The sequence below is a fragment of the Callithrix jacchus genome, chromosome 9, assembly GCF_049354715.1.
Source record: "Callithrix jacchus isolate 240 chromosome 9, calJac240_pri, whole genome shotgun sequence".
NCBI classification, from domain to species: Eukaryota; Metazoa; Chordata; class Mammalia; order Primates; family Cebidae; genus Callithrix; species Callithrix jacchus.
The window spans coordinates 15,899,562-15,919,760 of record NC_133510.1 but is presented as its reverse complement, the minus strand read 5'-3'; the positions used below and the strand labels follow the sequence as shown (position 1 = coordinate 15,919,760).

Here is a 20,199-nt window from a genome sequence, read left to right as displayed (position 1 = left end):
TGTCATTCCCTACTCTTGACCATGTGGCTGGCGGGTTCTTTGGTCACTTCTATATGTCACTGGATGGATTTTTGTGCAGCAAAATTTCCAGGTATGTTCAAACTCTAGGTACAAGTACATCTTCCTGAGTGCCCTACAGCATAAGTCAGTGTCTGGGGAGTCAGTGGGATTTGTGGCAGCCTAAGAAAAAGCTCAGGTGGAGCCCACAGCTGTGGGTCCTCAGGATGACACGAAGAGCTCCTGTGCACCAGCACTTCCTAGGCCCCCACCCTGCAATGCTGCAAAACTTGCTGTGGCCTTTACCTGCACAGGAGGCGTGTGAAGCCCTATGGGGTGGCTCTGAGGGCAGGAGCAGGATGTGCCAGCCATCAGAGACAGGCAAGACCCACTGATGTCCTCAGGATTTGTCCATCATCCTGGGGACTGTCTGGCCTGCTAGCAGGTGACAGTGGCCTGTCCAAAAGCTACCTGATGATGAACCAGATGCAAGGGCAGGACTGTCTTCTGAGAGATGTCTCCCGCTCGGTCCTTCTGTCGCTTCAGACATTCCAGGTGGAAGGAGGCCCTTCGACCTGCAAAGCCAGCCAGAGAGCCAGGATCAGGGCAGAAAACAGGATGCTGGCCTATGACAGTTCACACCCAGGTGGGTGCCAGGAGCAGTAACTGTGGCCCGGGACACTCCTCCTTTCCCCTCCCTTCCTTCAGAGACGTATTCTGAAGCATCTCTCCAGGGCTCATCCCTGCACACCCTGCCTTTGGAATGTGGTCCCTTGCTTTGGAAATCTACCCAGCCCACTGTGTGAGCCAGGCCACACGGTTTCTCAATCACCCCTGGGTACCTGACCGGTGTCCTCTTGGGAGTAACCACTGACCAGCCCTGGAGAGCGAGGTGTGCATTTACCTAGTGAGGCGGTGCGGAGGAAACCCCTCTTTGGGGATTGCCTGATGTCCCTCTTGTCCTCCTCTGGGAGTGTCAGTTGCCGATTTTCGTCATCCTGGTAGGAGAGCCTGGAACAGAGAACTCTTGGGGCTTGCTCCTGGAAGCTGAGAAGTGGCCACCCACAGGGACAGCTGCACCCACAGGGAGCACTGTGCTCTGATCCTTAGTGAAGGGACGCTCACTTTGTGCTTACATGCCGGTTTGGGGAATTGCCACCCCAAGAAGTTCTGGCCTGCCCCTGGCATCTTCCAGACCTGCTCACTGGGAGTTGCCAGCTCCTCACCTTCAGCCTGTCTCATGGGCCTGCAGTTCTGATTTGGGGAAATGAAGGGACTCTAGGGTCAAAGGTATTAAGGAAGCTGAAAGAATCCTAGGCAGACGAAGTTCTTTTGGGAAACGGCCTTGGCCCCCGTGTCTGTATGAACTGATGCTGTTTTCCCCAGTGACTCTCAACTTTAGCCCAAACTTATCCTCATCCCCGATTTCTCCCTGCTCTGCCACCCCCGCCCCATCAACAAGAGCACATGAGCAGCTGCCTACAACCACCCTACAGCCACTCAGCAGGTGAACAGCAGGGCTGTGAGGGATCTCAGGGGGCATCTATTCTACGGCTTCCAGGCCTTTGATGGAGACTCAATGAGAAGTAGATTTGACACCTTCCCATCATGCGCAGACACACCTAATGGAATGAAACCTCATGCCCTTTGCTTACCCTCAGTGCATGCATGGCACCCTGGTGAGTCCTAGTCCACTTTAGTCTGTTCGATTTTATTAAAATCTTGATTCACAATCCCTGCTGGGCCGGCCTGCAGTCTGAGAAGCACAGTTGCATTCCAACCTCATTCCCAGATGAGACCACTGACTCGCTGGTCCCTGGTGCCACCCCACACCTCTGAGGGTGACTCCATGCCTGCTCCTGGCACAGCACAGAGACTTGGGGAATTTACAGATGTGCAGGAATGCCGGCTGAGCGCAGACCACGGTATTTATGCCTTCAAGCCTTGCTCTTACTCTCAGCTAGGTAAGGCCTCCCTATTATATTTTCTTCTTATGCAAATCACCCCCACTCTTGCAGACCTAGCTACTATTTGACCCTGTGCGTGGTACCTATTAAGGTCACCCTGCCCTCAACATTCTCTGAATGCCTGTACCCCTTGAGGTTGTACCACTCTGGGGGTAATTAGTGAGAAACTCTCTGTGTTATCTTCCTCCCCTGAGACCCTCTTAGTTTCCTAGTTAGTGGAATTTCCCTGAGGATGGAGACTGGATTCCTAATGACTTCACAGAGCACCTGGTGCACCAAGCATTCCAGAAGAACCAAAATAGGTTAAAACACATGCTCTTCCCGATTTCTAGGGCAGGCGGCCAGGCATTCATTTGTATTCTCTAAAAATCAACTTAGAGCATATGATCTCATAAGGAACTTCAGGTATTTCTCTTGGTTTTAGGTTGACTGTGTTTCACTGAGTCAGAAAAGTAGAAGGTCTGTCACCCCAATGCCCCATTTTGCTGATGGGGACACAAAGGCACAGAGCAGTCGAGTGATTTGTCAAGAGTTGCTGGTTGGGACTCTTTTCATGTTTTTCCTTACTCACTGGACTCTTTTTTCTATGCCGGGAAAAGGAGGTGCCTCTGCTACTCTTCCCATCCAGTTCCTGAGCAGAAAGCACTGGACCCCAGGAAATCACACTGTGCTGATCAGGTCTGCCTGCTGATCTCCCCACATGCCCCCCAGTGGGGGGCCTGGTGCCCCCTCTCACCACCTCCAGCCACACCTTTCCTATCTTCAAAAGACTGCAAGGTTAGTCCTCCCTCACTCTAAAGTCCTTTCAGGAACTGACTGGACTGACATGCTGGGATGGGTCGGGGAGTGCCTGCTTCCTGCCCTGGACCCCTGCAGGGCTCCTCCCTGTCAGCATCAGCAGCTCCAGGGTTCCCTGGTGGGGCTGAGAGAGGACGCCCTGCATTTCTCCTGGCTATGCTTAACTGTGCTGCTCTTCCAAAGTAGGACAGTGGCTCCCAGCAGGTGACAAAGACCCCCAGTATGCCAGGTTCTTGACACGCCTGCCCTCCAGCTCAGAAAGTAACTCTGAACCTTCGGAAAGGTGTCTATCCAAGGAGCAGGCACACCTGCTGCTGGCCTGCCCATCCCTCCAGAGGGCCTGTTTTCAAGTGGCTGCATGCAAGCCTATAGGGCCCAGGCATTTCCCCCTGGGGAAAACCCCATGCCTCAGTTTCCCTATGAAATTGGAATAACATATGCCCTGCCTCTCTCAGAGGCCTGCTGTGAGTCACAAATAAAGTAACAGATGAGACAGAGCTTTGAGGGTGAAAAAAGCCAGAAAAGCTTCTGAAACAATGTGTCTCAAACTTCTGTGGACATCTCTCAGTCATAAAAACGTTTCACAGGGAGACGCCCTTGATACGCACATCTGTTGGCAATTAAGCAAGTGTTTCCCAACACAGCGCTTACCTTTGTGACATCCACGCACTCTGATAATTTCTATTATGCTATGCTACGCCGACTTTTAAGGGCTAGTGTTAGTGACCAAATGAATGTCACAACCTTCTAAAGGATCTAAATCTGCAGCTAAAACACTCTAGGAATTGCAGCAAGGACAAAAGATCTCAGGCGTAGGTTTGCCACCAGTGCCCTCTTCTGGGCAGCTTTATTATAAGCAACGTGTTGAAACACTTGTTAATTGTCAATATATGTGTGGGAGCACTGAGTCTCACCAGAAAATATATTTATGCCTGTGTCTTACAGCCTAAAAGGTTTAAGAAACAATGTTCAGAAAATTTCCTGGCAGGGAAAGGTCAAGCTACAAAGGGCATTGTGTGTGTTTGTGTGTGTGTGTGTGTGTGTGTGTGTGTGTGTGTGAGACGGGGGCTCCCATTTCACTAAGGAGATGACAGAGGCTGTGCAGGTGTTTCTCTGTGATCTCCTCTCCTCCTCCAATCAGTCCCAGAGGATGGATCTCAGGGACCTGCCCCTGCCTCTCCAGATTTGTTCCCACACCCGGGCTGGCCTTGGCAGAGGGCAGCAGAGCTCACATCTCTGTGGAGAGCAGGCTGGGCTCACTGCAGGCCTCCGTGTCATCGTTCATCTTCACTTCGTAAGTCTCATCCTGAGATGTCTCCTCCTGACCCACCACGGCTGTCTGGCTCTCCCGGGAGTGGCACCTACAATATCCAAGATGAAGAGAAACATCAGGGACTGCCAACCCTCCTCCCCTTCCTTCAGGAAGTAAAGCACCACACACGCACACACATGCATGCATACACACGTGCACAAACACAAGCACACATATGTGAACAGGCACACAGTTGCTGATGCCTTGTTTTCCTGTGATTGCTGATGGGTCCATGGAAGTATTAAGATCAGGGTGAGGGTCCCATTAGGGAGAAGGATGTCTACTGTTGATCCAGGGAGATCTGAGTCCTGACCCCAATTCACTTATCCTCTGGTCCAAGTTGCTTAGCACACCTCATGCCTCAGTTTCCCTTTCTATGAAATTGGAATGACATATGCCCTGCCTTAGAGTCTGCCCCCCACTCACCTCCAGCTATGACACCTGGGTCTTTGGCATTTGGTACAGCTGAGAAGTCTCTGGCATCCTATTTTGATGGTGTCCTTGATTCTGACACTGGCCCCGTGGGGCAAAGGCACAGAGTGGAAGCCTCACCTGGAGGGGTTTGCTCTCCTGAACAGAAGGCAGTGAGCCTGAGTCCCTCCTGAGCCAGAATCCCTCCTGAGCTCCAGATCCTCACACACTAGGACGTGCCTTTCCCTCCTGGGACAGGGTCTTATGCTCACAGGCCATGCCTTCTTTAGCTCTGGACCAAGGCCTCTTCCTTTTCCTGTCTAGCTCAGCTCAGTGCCTCCCTCTGTCTTGCTTTCTGTAGACCTTGCATGCTGGGCCCACTTTATCCTCGGATCCCCGAGAGCATCAGGGAAAGATCCTGGTCCATCCTCTCAGAGCTGAGGGCTAGATCAGTGCCCTGGCTCTGAGCATCACTGGCAGGGTAGGAGCAGTTCTCTCTCTTAAGGAGGCCTGCAGATTGCCACTCCCACTGCAGTGGGAAAGAAAGGTTACAGGTGGGAGCTCCAGGAGGATTGGGAGGGGAGGGAAGTGGAGCGAGCTTTGGCGAGGGTGTGGGGGGAGGAGTTGGAGGTGCAGAGCGGAGCAGGCAGGAAACAGCACTTCTGGGAGCCACCGGGCACAGGACGTGCTGGCCCATTCTTAGCACAGGCAACGCCAGGGCCTGAGCTGCCCTTAGCTTTGAGCTGTGACAGAGAGGACAAGGGAGCTGGGATGTGGGTTATGCTCCTCTTCTTCACCAAGCTGAAGCTTGGTGCCCTGTTGTTTGTACTGTCTGCAGTGGGCAGAGGGAACCAACATTTCATGAGCACTGACTGTGTGCTGGGTGCTTTGCGTGTTTTGCTTCATGGAGAGATGTATCTGTGGGGACAAGGAAATTCCCCAGGGTCTCCTCCCCAGCTCCTCTAAACATCTCTTCCCCCTTTTGTCACAGAGAACAAAGCCTCACAGGAAAATGCCCTTAGAGGGTAGGGATTGAATTCACCCTGAGATGCTGAAGATGGACATGGAGCCCTCCTTCAGCAGAGGCTTTGGTGAGGCCAGCAGGGGAGAAGGGGTGTGGGGATCCAGTACCTGAGTCCTCAAAGGCTGTGGGGGGAAGGGGAGTGAGGTTGCAGAGAAGGGTGAGGCCCCCACAACAAATGCAGGCCCCCAAGACTAGATGCCTAGATTAGATCCTCTCCTATGTAAAGCCAGCCCTTGAGGCCAGCACATCAAATCCAGGGCTGAGCAAGCTGCCCTGAGCACAGAAGGCAGCAGTGCAGGCCTCGTGAGCTGAGGGATGCCCCAGTGCTGCCTCTGGGTGGCTAAACCAGCCACCTTGCAGAAAGGAAAGCAGACAGGGGGATGGTCTTTCTAACTTGCCTGTCATCTGACACAATTAAATGCCTGGCCCTAGGGGCTTGCATGCAGCCACTTGAAAATGGGCCCTCTGGGGGGATGGGCAGGCCCACGGCAGGTACCTGCTTCTTGGATGGACACTTTTCCAGGGGTTTGGTGAGAAGCTTCCACTTCTCTTACTATTTTCTGAGCTGGAGGGCAGGCATGTCAGGAGGCTGACATGCTGGGGCGCTGTGCCGCCGGCTGGGAGCCACTGTCCTACTCTGGAAAAGCAGCACAGTTAAGCGGGACTAGGCACCTCTCTCAGCCCCACCAGGGAACGCTGGAGCTGCTGATGCTGACAGGGAGGAGCTCTGCAGGGGCCCAGGGTGGGAGGGAAGTCCCACCATCCCAGCATGTCAGAGCAGTGCATCCTAGAGCACAGGGGATCAGAGGACAAGGAGAAAATACAGCAGGGTGGCCAGCCTCCCGCTTACCTCTGGGAGCTGAGCTTCCAGGCCACCTCCTGCACCCGGATGGCAGGGGACAAGGGGGGCCCATGGCCCTCCACAGTGCTGACCGTGCTGGGGTGGCCAGTGGGGCGGGGGAGGCGGCCCAGGGCGGTGTTGTTGGCATTGTTGATGTTGGCATTGGAGCCGGTGGACGAGTAGCTGCTGGGAGTGAAGGTGGAATCCACCAGCTTCTCGTGGGAAGGCGACTCTGTGTCACCCTGGCTGCTGCCTGCCTTGTTGATGTGCAGCGGGCGCTGAGTGGTGAAGGTCTGGGGGAAGGCGCTCCGGCCGTCACTTTGGTAGTAGCTGACGTGGTTGCCGAAGAGGCCACCGGCCCTCTGTAGGCAAGAAGGACAGGTGGGTGGAGGAGAAGCCCCTCAGTGTCCACCCCTCCCAGAGAGCAGCTTCCACAGTCTGGCCAGTGGAATGCAGGGCCCGGGAAGGCGGGCTGCCTTCCTTTGGGGAGGCACAGCCCTGCTGGGAGCCAGGAGCACCTGAGGTCCTTCTTCATACCTGGCTGCTCCAGAGTGGGAGGGACCCACAGTCTCAAGGCTCCGGGCTCCCCTCTGCGGTAGCTGGGAGAACCCACACACTGGTAGGGATGGGACTGTGCAAGAGGCTCCCGCTGGTATAAGCTGCCCTGGAGGTTTCCAGTGAAGTCCCTGAAGGCTGGGAGCGAGTTTCCAGGGCACATCTAGGACAGCGGTCCCTGAGAGCAGCCAGCACACCGTGAGGGTGGGGGCTGGGAAAACGACCAGAAGATTCTAACCAGATTAAAAATCAATAAATCTGATGTGCTCACGGAGCTAAAAGCTGTGTCGGCCAAACGGTTTTGAAAATGAGGAATTTCCTGCATGATGCTCTTTTTCCCCTCAGGGATTCACAGATAGTTCAAGCCAAGAGCCAGTGTTTTCCCTGAGTATCTTCTCCTTGTCCTGGGGAAGTGGGCAAGGAGCTATTTGCAAGGTTGCAAACTTTGACACCAGAACATCCCTGGGCCTTGGTGACTGAGCCTTTGATTTCTGGGATCATGTCAGGTGGAGTCACAATCATGCCATGTCCCTGAGGCTACTTAGTGACGAATGTCTCAGGTGATGAGGATAAGGATAAGGAAGAGAAGGAGCAGGGGCAGGATGGGCTCGGCTTGCCTCCTGTGTGTTCCACAGCCTGGGAACTGGGCCCTGGGCTGGGAGCAGGTGTGAACAGGGCCCTGCACGATTATGACTGGCAACTTCTCCCTTGCTATAGGAGGAGTTTTAACCAAATACCAGCGGGGTGAGGCAGGTAACACATGTGAGGTATAAATGCCCCTTATTCCGGTACAGCTGTGTTTAATTTTCACTATTGCAACTGCTGGGCAGCTTCAGTCTCCAGGAAGGGAGAGGGAAGGGGGAGGACTGGAGGGGCTTGGAGATCTGCAGAACACATGCTATGCTCCATCTCAAGGGGCAGCTGCCACTAGGCTCCAGCCCTCTGCTGCCCTGCCGGAATGCAAGCTCAAAATTGCAGGTCTCCTGACTTTTCCAAGGAATGCCAGGAGTCTTGATTTTGACCTGAATGTGCCAGATTTTCAAATAGTAGCAAACCAAACAAGCCTGCAGATTAGATATGCCCAGGGTGACCACTTTATAACTTCTGATATAGAAGTTTCTCTTCTCCTAGGAAACATTTCCCTTGGGGAGACACTGTGAAATGCCGTTTCCAGGGAGCCCTGCCTTGGGACGGAGTCAGGCTTGGAAAAGGCAAAGGGGTGAGGACACAGCTGATCAGGAAGAGCCTGGAAGTGGCCCTGTCCTCTGGTGCGGCTCTTTCCCCTGGACGTTCTCCGCAAAACCCTGCCCACCCTCTTGCTCCAAACTGAACTTTATAGAGGTCGAGAGTGCGCCATGGTGCCACCCACCCTGAAGATGTCATCTTCAGAGGCAGCGGACACAGCCTCCTTCATGGCCTTGTCCAACTCCTCCTCAGCAGTGAGATCTCCAGAGATGGCCCGTCGGATCTCAGGTCCGATGTCATGCAGCGTGCGCAAGCCAGCCTGGAACCCAGAGGGAGGATAGTGAGGACCGCACTCCCTTTCCTCTGAGCTCCCCAGCCGGCCACAGCCCCGGGCCAAGGCCTGTCCCTGCAGGGCCCTGGCATCCTCCACCCAGCCAGCTGACCCTCTGGAAGGTTTGCCTGTGTGTGAACGGGGGGGCTGGGCTGCCCTCTGATGGAAGAATCCATTTGCCCATCCAGGAGGGAGGAAGGCTCATTAGGAGGGGGTGCCAGGGGTCAGGGGCCGTCATGGGAGCCTGAGTGAAGTGCTCAGAGCTCTGGGGCCTATGACAGCAGGCAGGACCGTGGAGGGCAGTCAGTGACGGCAGGTGGGGAAGGGCACATCACTCCCTTCTCACAGCCATCTTTGGAAAGGTCTGGAGCTCTCTGAAAGGTTCCCTCTGCCGGGACCTGGCCTCCAGCTGCTGGGGAAGGACCGGGACCCTGACTGGAGGTTAGAGGCAGTGACCAGGACCTTCCTGGAGTGTGGACCCACCTCTAGACCCTCACCTGCAGAGACAGCGCGTTCCTCTGGGAGGGCTTGCCCACAAGGCCCTGCTCTTTACGCTTCTTGAACTTCCGGAAGTACTCCTGGATCAGGAACGTGGCATAGAACTTGCCAACGGTGACCTCATCATCTGAGACGTATGGAGAGGGGAGAGGGGGTAAGAGGGGAGCAGGGGAATTCAGTTGTACTTCATCCATTTTTTTTCAGCATCCAACCTTTCTTTAACTTTTTAGGTTTAATTTTTTTGGAGAGGTAGTACATTCACATGGCTTAAAAAGAGAAAAAAATACATAAAAAGGCTTATAGTGCAAAGTGTTTCCCACCACAGCCCTTATCTGCCTAGTCGCCACCTCCTTGTAGATAATCTAGTTTCTTGAGTATTTTCTGGGAGATTCTTAGTGCAAATTATTTCTGTAAATTAACAAACATATTCTTATCCCATTTTTTTATGGAAAAGGTAGACTATTATCAAAATTATTTTCCCCCTTTTTTTTTTTAAACTTTACTGATACTCGCTAACTCTTACTTAATTCCAAAATTTCAAATGTCCCTTATCAATTGGCCAGTCTTCCAAACGCTAGTACAACACAGCTCTGCTTAGGTTGGAGGGAGGGGTTTCTTCCCACGGAAGTTCAGATTTTTCTTTTAAACCAGATTGGGTTTTTTGTGCCAGGTGGCTTGGCTTCATCCGTGCTGGGCTGGGTGTCCAAGATTACATGTGACATCATCAGTCCCTGTCCTGTGAGTGAACCTGACGGAGAAGAAGCTGGAAGTTCCCACAGGAAACAATTCATGCCTGTAAAGAACCTCGTGGTTCTTTGTCAAGAGATGCAATGGGCCCAAGAGACCGCTGGGGATTAGATCTAGGGGCTGGTGAGGGTTCTCTGTCCCTCAAAAATAACCAAATCCGTAGCAGTGGTGACCCCCACTTCTCTGGCAAGGGCCCCATTTCCAAGTGGGAGGGAAAACCCAGGGTCCCCTGCCCAGTATAGTCAAGAAGGAAGAACTGAATGGTGGGACAAGCCTGGAGTCTTAGGTTTCCCGGCCTGGGTCTGATTCTTGAATCTGCTCTGGACTCTCCAGGTAACCTTGGGTCACCAACTCAGCTTCTAAGAACTTTAGTTCCCTGAGCAAACCTTACAGAAATGTTGTCAGGATTCAATAAGATAATGCGTTTGAAACGTCATGTGGCACTGCCTACTTAGGGGATTGTCACTCAGCCCAAGTCCGGCTTTCCCTCTGGCAAGTGGTTCTCAACACAAGTGGTGTCACCTCTGAAGGAGTGCACAGTAAATGTGTAGGATGGTTTTCAGTTGTCAGGGTGCTGCGGGGTGCCACCAGCATTAAGCAGCTCCAGACCTGTCCCTTAAAGTGCAGGCACGTCTTGCAATCACAGCTTCGCACTCTGCATGGCTTTCAAGCCTATGTCACATGTCCATGATTCTGTTCATGACTCCCTGAGATCAGAACACAATTTCACTTTGCAAATGAACAGAGGACATTTTTTTTGCATGGTTTTAACATGCCTGAAAATTTCCAGGAATACAACTGTGTAAATTGATGAAGACTATACTTTGGGTTATTTGAACTTGGCCGAGAGCGGTTCGCATTTTTAAAAACTGTATTCATGATGGCGATGCTCTTTGTGGTATCTGGGTCACCCACCGTAAGCATCACATCATGGTTACTCAATGTGTAAGGATGTGTGTGTGTTGATGTGTGTGGGACTATTTATTCACACACTTATTTAGTATACTTATTTACCCCTTATTTCAAAATGTCAAACACAAAGTGTTGACAATATTCAGTATTGTCATATTTCCTGTAAACCAGCTGTATGTGTTGTAAGTGGGTACATGAGAGGATGTCATCAGTTAACTGTATCTTCTAGTATGGTTATGCCTGAGTATTTACATATTGAAAACATCTGCTTTTAAGAGACTTTATATTAGAGTGAAGACATTATATTAATATATTATTCTTTATATTAGAGTGAAGACATTATATTAACATATATATGTTATATGTTAATAATATATTATAGAATTATATTAATGTTTGGAAATTATATGTATAAGAAAGTTATATTACCCATAATTTTCATTCGGGATCATAGTAAAGGCAATATAAACTCTCTGCTATAAAAAGGGATTGGGAGCTTTATACGGTCAAGAAACACTGCTCTTGGAAGAACAAAAAGAATTTCATCCAAGAGGGGAGGACTCTCAGGGGATTCTTATTTCAGGGCCTTACTGTAATCCTACAGCAATCAGGTTTATGGGAAACCTATACCTTGTGGAGTTTCCTTAGAAGTTCTGCCAAACCCCCGAGCGTGAAGGGACTGGCCTGTTCCCCTATGTAAAAAGCAGAGTTGCACCAGATTTCCAACCTGACATTCTGTTTCTGAGTCTGTGCAGGGCATTGTACCTTCATCTCTTCTAACCAATAGGGCCTTTGAGTCCCGCAGGAAGGGTCTGAAGGCAGACCTCCAGCAAGCCTAGGGGACTCAAGAAGCAAGTCTCATGGGATGCTTCTGCATTCTAAGGGTGCCACAGCTGGAGGAGAGGCAGGCAGAGGAAGGCACAGCCAGGCAGTGGCCAAGGTACAGGAGTCCAGGGAGCACTCACCACCTGCAGGGGGCACCACTTGGTCCAGCAGCTTCATGCTGGTCCGCTTCCAGATCTTCTTGATGATGGCCCGCAGCTCCTCGTTGGCTTGTTCTAGGTTCCCTGCAGAGCGGAAAGGATCCTCAGCCCCTGGGTGGGCCTCTGATGGGCTGGGTCCCTCTGCGTAAGGTAGGAAGCCACAGATGGTGGCATCTGCCCCACGCAACCCTGACTCATCAGTTTCTCTCTCTTTTGCTTCACTTCTCCCTAGTCTTCCCATTTTCCACCTCCTTTCTCTTCCCCTTCCTCTCTCCACCTTCCTTCTTTCCCCTTCCCTCTCCTGCACTGTCCAATGCCATCCCTCTCCCCTGCCCTCTGCCTGTGGCTCAGGCCAGCCAGGGGGCCCCTCTGCTGACACTCAGTGCTCTTCCTTGTGGACGGAGCCCAGCCCCCAGGCAGCAACAATGGCGGCCATGTGCTCAGCAGCTGGAACATGCAAGGCCCCGCCATGGGCAGTGGAGGACAGCTCCCCATGGGTGGCATTTCTCATGGACCTCCTTAGGCAGCCACAGGGGACATGGATGATTGGAGGGTACATCCGTCCATGAGGGCCCTGTCCTGAGTTCCCCTACTTAGATGCCTGTCCCATGCAGCCTCTGGGGTCCTGGCTTTCCAGTGGTATAAAAGGAGAGCTGAGACCTACAGCTGTGAGCAGATGTGGAGGTGGGATTCTAAGATGCTCCACACCAGGGCACACATGCTGCCAAAGCCCTGGACCATGATAGATTTTGCTCCTGAGACTAGGTCATATGGCACATAGCACCTACGGCCTAAGACAGAGAGGTCAGGTGGGCCTGACCTAGTCACATGAGCCCTTTAAAAGCAGAGTTCTCTCCACCTGGCCTGGAAGAAAGCAAGCACTCATGTGGGCTGAACTAAGAGAGGCAGCCTCTAGGAGGTGAGTGGGTCCCCAGCTGTCAGCCAGCAGGAAAGTGAGGACCTCAGACCTGCAATTGCAACAGATGAATTCCACCAACAACAAGATCTCCCCCAGAGCCTCCAAAAGAGACCACGGCCTGATCAGTATCTTGGATTTGCTTTATGAGAGCCCAGCTTCACCACTGCCGGACTTCTGAATTGCAAACCATGAGCTAATAACGGGGTGTCTTTTTAAGCTGAAAAGCTTGTAGTAAATTTGTTTCACAGCAGTAGGAATGTTTCACATTCAACCACGATACTGGACTGCTGGTCTTATGTGAGAGCAGTAGGGGATGTTCACTGCTCTTGCATAGGACTAGCCGTCCAGTATCATGGTTGAGGGCTCTCATGTCAGACTGCCTGCGTTCAAATCCACCTCTGGGGCCACAGGGAAGAGCATGCAGAGGTGGCAGTGGAGTGAGTGACAGAATCCCGAGCTCCCTGAACGTCAGATCCAAACAGGACCTGAGGGCAGGGAATGACTCCCGGGCCTACCAGCTATGCAGGCGATCAATCCCCTTCATGGGAGAGGCAGCTGGAGGTTTCTGACAAGCAGTGAAAGATCCTAGCACACACAGTATTCAAATATACTTAGCTTCAGCACTGGGCCGAATAGTGTCCTTCCAAAATTCATGTCTGCCTAGAGCCTGAGAATGTGGCCTCAGTTGGAAATAGGATTTTCACCAATGTAATTTGTTAAGATGAGGTCACCCTGGATAAGGGTGGGCCCTAAATCCAACGTGGCTGGTGTCCTTATAAGAAGAGGAGGGGACCCAAGACCCCAGAGGCTATATGAAGATGAAGGCACAGATGGCGTGATGCTGCCGTGAGCCACCAGGCATCGTCCACAGCCCTTAGAAGCTGGGAGAAAGGGTGAAACAGATTCTCCCCAGAGCCTCCAGAAGAAACAAACCCCGCTGATACCTTAGTTTTAGACCTCTGGCCTCCTAGACTGAGAGAATAACTTGCTCTTGTTTCAAGCTGCCCAGTTTGTGATCATCTGTTAGAGTGGAGCTAAGAAATTAACACACCTTCCAAAAGAGGCCTTTCATTTCTAAATCAGGCCTTAGTTCATCCTCATAATAGTCTATGTAACTGTGGAAGTTCACTCACAATTGTTTTATGTCATCTACGTATTTTTCAATATCTTCCTTCTATATTTCAAGAGAAACGCTTGTTTGGCTTGGTACTGGACTTGGGGTGAGAGCTCTGGTTCTCGGAAGTAGGTGTTAATTTCTCCCCAATCCTGCCACTCTGAGAAATCTGAAGGGTGAGGACTGATGTAAGCCTTATCCTCACAAATGTAGATGTCTTCTCACATTTCTTTCTAGTTGCTTCTAAGACTCGACTTTGTCTTCCTTTCTTAAGATTTTACCAAGTTTGTGGAGGGCCTATGTCTGATGAAGGCTCACCCTTGGGTAGGGCCATCACAGGCCCGTTGGAAGCTGTTCTGAAATGTTTCTGTGTTTAAAAAGATAGTCCTGGCCGGGCGCGGTGGCTCAAGCCTGTAATCCCAGCACTTTGGGAGGCCGAGGCAGGTGGATCACGAGGTCAAGAGACTGAGACCATCCTGGTCAACATGGTGAAACCCCGTCTCCACTAAAAATACAAAAAATAGCTGGGCATGGTGGCACGTGCCTGTAATCCCAGCTACTTAGGAGGCTGAGGCAGAAGAATTGCCTGAACCCAGAAGGTGGAGGTTGCAGCGAGCTGAGATTGCGTCATTGCACTCCAGCCTGGGTAACAAGAGTGAAACTCCGTCTCAAAAAAAAAAAAAAAAAGATAGTCCTTAGTTCTTGACATGATTGTAGTTCCCACATGGCTGGCTTCTCTCCTTTTCTCTGGAACTCCTATTTCCTCAAAACTGGGCCTCTGCATTTGATTGGTCAGTCTTTTGCATTGTTACTAGCTACTGGTCTTCCTTAGTTGGCATGTGCTGTGCTTTGACAGTGAACCTTCGACTCTGCTGAATCCTTGCTTCCAACCTCCCTGCCTGTTCTTCCTCTATGGAACAAAATCTCACATCCGTAATTTACATCAAGCTTTAAGTATTACAGCATATTCCTCCTGGTAGTCATCCTATTGTCTCTCTTTCCCTTTGAGCATAGGGTAGTAATACTCTTTGTAGAAAATTTGGAAAGTACAAAAGCTAAAGGAGTAAGGCAGAAGTAGCTGCTGATCCTTCTCCTCATGATAATCAACATTAACACAGTAACACATTTTCTTCCCAGTTTTCTTCTGTTTTATGTACACATGTGTGCATAAAATGTGTGTTTTGGCTGGGTACGGGGTGGCTCTCGCCTATAATCCCAGAACTTTGGGAGGCCAAGGCTGGCAGGTCATGAGGTCAGGATATGGAGACCATCCTGGTCAACATGATAAAATCCGGTCTCTACTAAAAATACAAAAATTAGCTAGGTGTGGTGGCGTGTTCCTGTATTCCCAGCTACTCAGGAGGCTGAGGCAGAAGAATCGCTTGAACCAGGCAGTTGGAGGTTGCAGTGAACCAAGATCGCACCACTGCTTTCCAGCCTGGTGACAGAGCAAGACTCAATTAAAAAAAAAAAAAATGTGTGTTTTAGTTTTCTGGTAGTCAGAAATCGGCCTATTTCTGCCCGTTTCAGATTGAGTGATTGCATCGGCTACTGATGGTATATTTTTTTAGCCTCTGCTTTTTTTTTTTTAGTTTAGTAGCAAAACTTGTCCTATTTTTATTTTTAATTTAATTTGATTTGATTTTTTGAGACAGTGTCTTGCTCTGTTGCCCAGGCTGGAGTGCAGTGGCATGATCTCAGCTCACTGCAACCTCCATCTACCTCCCAGGTTCAAGTGATTCTCCTGCCTCAGCCTCCCGAGTGGCTGGGACTACAGGCGCCCACCACCATGCCTGGCTAATTTTTGTATTTTAGTAGAGATGGGGTTTCACCATGTTGGCCAGGCTGGTCTTGAACTTCTGACCTCAGGTGATCCACCTGCCTCAGCCTCCCAAAGGGCTGGGATTACAGGCATGAGCCACTGTATCTGGCCCTTAGTTTTATTTTTTAAAAATCAGCTCATTATTTTGACTTTTGGTGGATTGGTTCTCTTTTCCCTCCATTTCAAATGTTTCTGTTATTTTCTGGGAGGATCTAACTGAGAGAAGGCCCATCTCTGGTCTATTCAATGAATTAAATGCCCAGATGTAATCACCTTTCTCTAGTCTATAAATGAAGCAACTGAAGTAGAGATAGAGTAAATGGCTCATACTCTTGTCATTAGTGAGAGAGCAGGGACTCAGATTCCATCTCCCCGCCCAGGGCTCCTGCTGTTTCCCCAAAGGAAAACACTGATGGGCAGCCTGCGCTTTAGGCTGGAAGTGTAGGAAGGGGAGGGAAGCATACTGCTTGTCTTATCTGTGTTTTCTCTAATTACCACACTGTTGGGTTCGAATCATCGCTGTAGCTGGTTCAAAATGCAGATTCCTGGGCCCCAAGCTCAGGGAGCTGGCTTCAGCAGATCTGTGTGGGTGCCTGGGACTCAGTAGCTTAAACAGGTGTGCACAGCTGATTCTGCAGCAGGTGGTCTTTTGACCACGCTCTAAGAAACACTAGACGCGCTAAGGCTGGACACTCTTGGAGAGAAATGGCATCTTCTGAGGTATATTTAATACAGCCTTTCCCACAGTGGTTCACAAACTCTTACCCACTGTAAAGTGAGCAGGTTATCTCACTCAGGCTGCTACTAGCCTTAGGGTGCCTTGTGAAAACTAGAAGGGCCCCTCCTAGTGGACACAGCCCTGAGGGAGCCCGGTCTGACTAGGTGGCACAGGTGAGGTCTGAATCCTCACCTTTCAGCCAGCTGATAGCCTTGAGCCAGGCTCATCTCATACAATGTGTGCAATGACCTCCACCAAAGCTACCACCTGTCGCTATGTCCCCATTCCCATATGTCTTCCCAGCACCGTCCTAATAATTTAAACAGCTGCATGTTTAAGACACCCACCTGTAGCCAATGTAAGTCCTTTTTGACAGGGGTTGGTCCTGCTTCAGGGAACACCTATCTCTCTGTTTTGTGAGCTATACCCTCTGACTTAAGATACTTCCCAGAATGAGTCCCAGAGTTTCATGGAAAGCTAGAGTTCAAAATGAATAAGCTACAGCAAGCTTGTCCAACCCACAGGCATGGGCCATCTGTGGCCCAGGACGGCTTTGAATGTGGCCCAACATATTTGCAAACTTTCTTAAAACGTTGAGGTTTTTTTTTTTTTTTTTTTTTTTTCAGCTTATCAGCTATTGTTAGTATATTTTATGTGTGACCCAAGACATTCTTCTTCTTTCAATGTGGCCTAGAAAAGCCAAAAGATTGGATACCCCTGAGCTAGAGGCAGGGAGGCCATTCAGGAAGCAAATAAATCATGAGCAGTCTGGGGCCCGGCGACATCCTGGAGCACAGGTTACACTCCCATATCCCTGTTCGGAAGCTGTCTGGGGCGGGAAGGTCCCTCGAGCACTTTGCAGGCTGCTGAGCTCCTCTCTGATTGTCTGCTGGACTGTCTGAGTGGCTCTCCAAGTGCCCACAGGTGCCCTTACCTTCTGTTTTGATCCTCAGGGCCGTCCTGACCAGGGCAAACAGGGTGGCATTGAACATGACTGTCCCGTCGCTGTTCAGAGGCATGTTCATGGAGACCAGGCGCTGCAGGGGAAGGGGAGAAAAGCTGGTGATGATGGCATGTGGTGCTTAGGGGACTACAGAACACCATGGCAGAGTAATATGGATCTGTGCCCCTGCCCAAATCTCATGTTGAACTGTAATCCCCAGATTTGGAGGTGGGGCATGATGGAAGGTGGTGCATCATGGTGGTGGATTTCTCATAAATGATTTAGCACCATCCCCTTGATGAGTGAGCTCTCATGAGATGTGATTGTTTAAAAGTGTGTGGTCCCTTCCCCTTCTCTCTTGCTCCCTGTCTCTCCATGTGACGCACCTGCCTCCCCTTTCCCTTACACCTCAGGAAGCTTCCTGAGGCCTCCCCAGAAGCAGAATGCTGGTGCCATGCTTTCCATATAGCCTGCAGAACTGTGGGCCAATTAAACCCATTTTCTTATAAATTACCCAGTCTCTGCTATTTCTTTATAGCAGTACAAGGATGGCCTAATACCCAGAGGACGCTGGGGGAGACACAGCTTGTGTGGGTGTTGTTGGAGTAGGCAGGGAGTGAATACTCCCTGAAGCATTCCAGAGAGAATCTTTGCCATAACTACTTTTGACCCTCCTCACAGAGTGGGAAAGGTATGAAATTTGTCCTCATCAGACCCTCGCTTCCACAAAAGGATGTGAAGCCACTCAACCTTGTGCCCTGCTTGAAAGTCTGCTCAGGCGTGCAGGTGTGCTCTCCACTGGCAGAAGAGGCCAGCTGCACGCCATCATGTGGTGGGAGCCCACCTGCCAGGCAGCATTTGTCCACAGCCCAGAGAAGAGAAAGGATCACAGGAGCTTTGCCTGCAGGGGATGGCGCCTGTCCTGTCTATTGACAAACGTGCTTCTGCATCAAGCTGGAGCAGAAGCTTGCTGACTCTGGGTAGATCTGTCTTACCCTCTTCTTTGCAAGGGCACCCCCAAAACAGGCTTCCCTGGCACTGAAGGCTCTGGTGTGGGGCCCTCAGCATGCACTGGGCCATGATGAGGATGTGTGATGTGAAGACCATCATGGCATCCATGCCACGGGCATGCTCAAGGTGAACTCTTTGTCCGCTAGCATGGTGACCTCCTGCTAATCTCAGTGTCTAGAAGGGTTACACTTTTCCTGAGTGACCAGATGTTGATGATCTGAACCTCATGGATAGTGTGAACTGTATCACGGCCACTGGAAAGTTTCACACCCAGGCTTCAGCCTGCCCAGGCCCATCCTGAGACACACGAACCCCCTCCAAGCTGCACCCCTCCCCCCACCCTCGCTTTGTATGGTGTTTGCACCTTGCATTTATTTTATGCTCCCTTTTTATGATATTTTCTATGCCTTTGGAAATCTCTTAAAATCTGTCTTTTGGGGCAGAGTGGAGGCACATATGAGAAGAAACTCAGTAAACAGAGCACAAGTAGAAGGTTCTATGTGCCCTCAATCTGTGTTTTCCATGAATGGATTCTCACAGAGCCGAATCCTCTTGCATCTGAGTTTCCTCCTTGATCTATCCCTCTGGTCTCTCTTCCCAGCTCTCCGCCAGCTCATTATTGCCCCAACAGGGAGCACAGAATGACTAGGGTGGAGAGTGGGGGGGGGTGCGGGAATAGAAATGACACTCTTTTCTGGGTCATGATCTCACTAAGGAATCTGATTAAAGTGAGAAATCCTCCCCCGGTAAACTTTGTATTTTAGTGATTTTACGTACAATTTTAGGGCTCACAGACCCCTGAAGTCAATGCCTGGACTCTCTAACGGCCCTCCAGCTCCAGTGAAAGAACTCCTAACCCCTCTAGCCTAGGCTGAGAAGTCTCCCATCCCAGGATGCCTGGATGGTGCAGTGGGATGGGCTGAACAAGTCCTTTATCCAGAACTGGGCTCCTGGCTCACTGGGACATGAGGCATTCACTCTGTTATTCTCTTACGGAGTCTGAGGACTTAGAGCTGGAAGCACCCTTAAGATGTAATCTGGCTCAGGCTCCTTCTTTTAGGCCCAAAACTAGTATGTTTGTTCTCTTAGAGGATCACAAGAAACGGGTACTTTGCCTCCCCTGTTTTCTCTCTTCCTCCCAAGAACCCAGTCATCTCTTACTTTGCAAGCCACACGGTGAGGGCACAGCTTCCCAAAACCCAGTGGGGGCTGAATCCGCCGGAGAAGGGTCACCACGTCCAGGTGTTTGATACGACCCCTAGAAGAGGAAGGAGGAAGGAGAGAAGGGACAGAGCATCAGAGAGCCATGGTCTCTGCCAGCAGCTCAGGACACATGCACCTGAGGGGTACAGCCCACTCATATGGGGAACGCTGCATGGTGTGGTGGCCCGATTAGTCACACTCAGTGCAGAGTTGCAGAACTGCATGACACAGCCCAAACCAATACACACGTTTAGATTTTAATGAGTAATTTTCTGCCCATGCTATGTTCAAGGTGGAAGGGATTTTAGCGGCACAACAGAATTCTCAATATGTACTTGATGATTGAATGAACTAACCTTCAGACCAAAAGGTATTTACTGAGGGTAAATATGATCTTTAGACCAAAAGCAGGAATGGAGTCAAGATTTTCCCCCACCTTACATATCCTAACTTCAACACTTACTAGTTATTCCTGATACTAGAATTTCCTATCCTTCCATTCTACTGAATATTGCATATATATATATGTATGTATGTATTTTGAGATGGAGTCTTGCTCTGTCACCCAGGCTGGAGTGCAGCGGTGTGATCTCAGCTCACTGCAACCTCCACCTCCTGGGTTCAAGCAATTCTCGTGCCTTGGCCTCTGGAGGAGCTGGGACTATAAGTGTGTGTCACCATGTCTGGCTAGTTTTTGATTTTTAGTAGAGTTGGGGTTCACTATGTTGGCCAGGCTGGTCTTGAACTCCTGGCCTCAAGTGATTCACCCACCTTGGCCTCCCAAAGTGCTGGAATAACAGGTGTGAGCCACCGCACCTGACTTAGTAGATATAGTCTTGACTTTGAGGTGCTGGGCCTTGTCCTGCTGGACCTTGACCCTTCACCCTGGGGTTTGATGCAGTTCGGTG

At 50.7% G+C, this 20,199-nt stretch overlaps 1 protein-coding gene across 50 annotated transcripts in view; it reads right to left on the bottom strand.

Moving 5' to 3' along the window:
- Positions 1 to 20,199, bottom strand: part of CACNA1C (calcium voltage-gated channel subunit alpha1 C) — a 725,791-nt gene that overhangs the window by 11,118 nt on the left and 694,474 nt on the right. For 25 of the 50 annotated variants that reach the window (XM_078338403.1, XM_078338402.1, XM_035258324.3 and 22 more), the window contains 9 exons: positions 19,250 to 19,346; positions 17,069 to 17,171; positions 11,544 to 11,702; positions 8,919 to 9,046; positions 8,275 to 8,409; positions 6,360 to 6,712; positions 3,995 to 4,123; positions 902 to 1,008; positions 469 to 572 (listed from right to left, as the gene is read on the bottom strand). In XM_078338403.1, coding sequence (XP_078194529.1) covers positions 469 to 572; positions 902 to 1,008; positions 3,995 to 4,123; positions 6,360 to 6,712; positions 8,275 to 8,409; positions 8,919 to 9,046; positions 11,544 to 11,702; positions 17,069 to 17,171; positions 19,250 to 19,346 — 1,315 coding nt within the window. The remainder of the gene's footprint in view (positions 1 to 468; positions 573 to 901; positions 1,009 to 3,994; positions 4,124 to 6,359; positions 6,713 to 8,274; positions 8,410 to 8,918; positions 9,047 to 11,543; positions 11,703 to 17,068; positions 17,172 to 19,249; positions 19,347 to 20,199) is intronic. The other 25 variants (XM_035258332.3, XM_078338405.1, XM_078338409.1 and 22 more) reach the window with 1 other exon arrangement.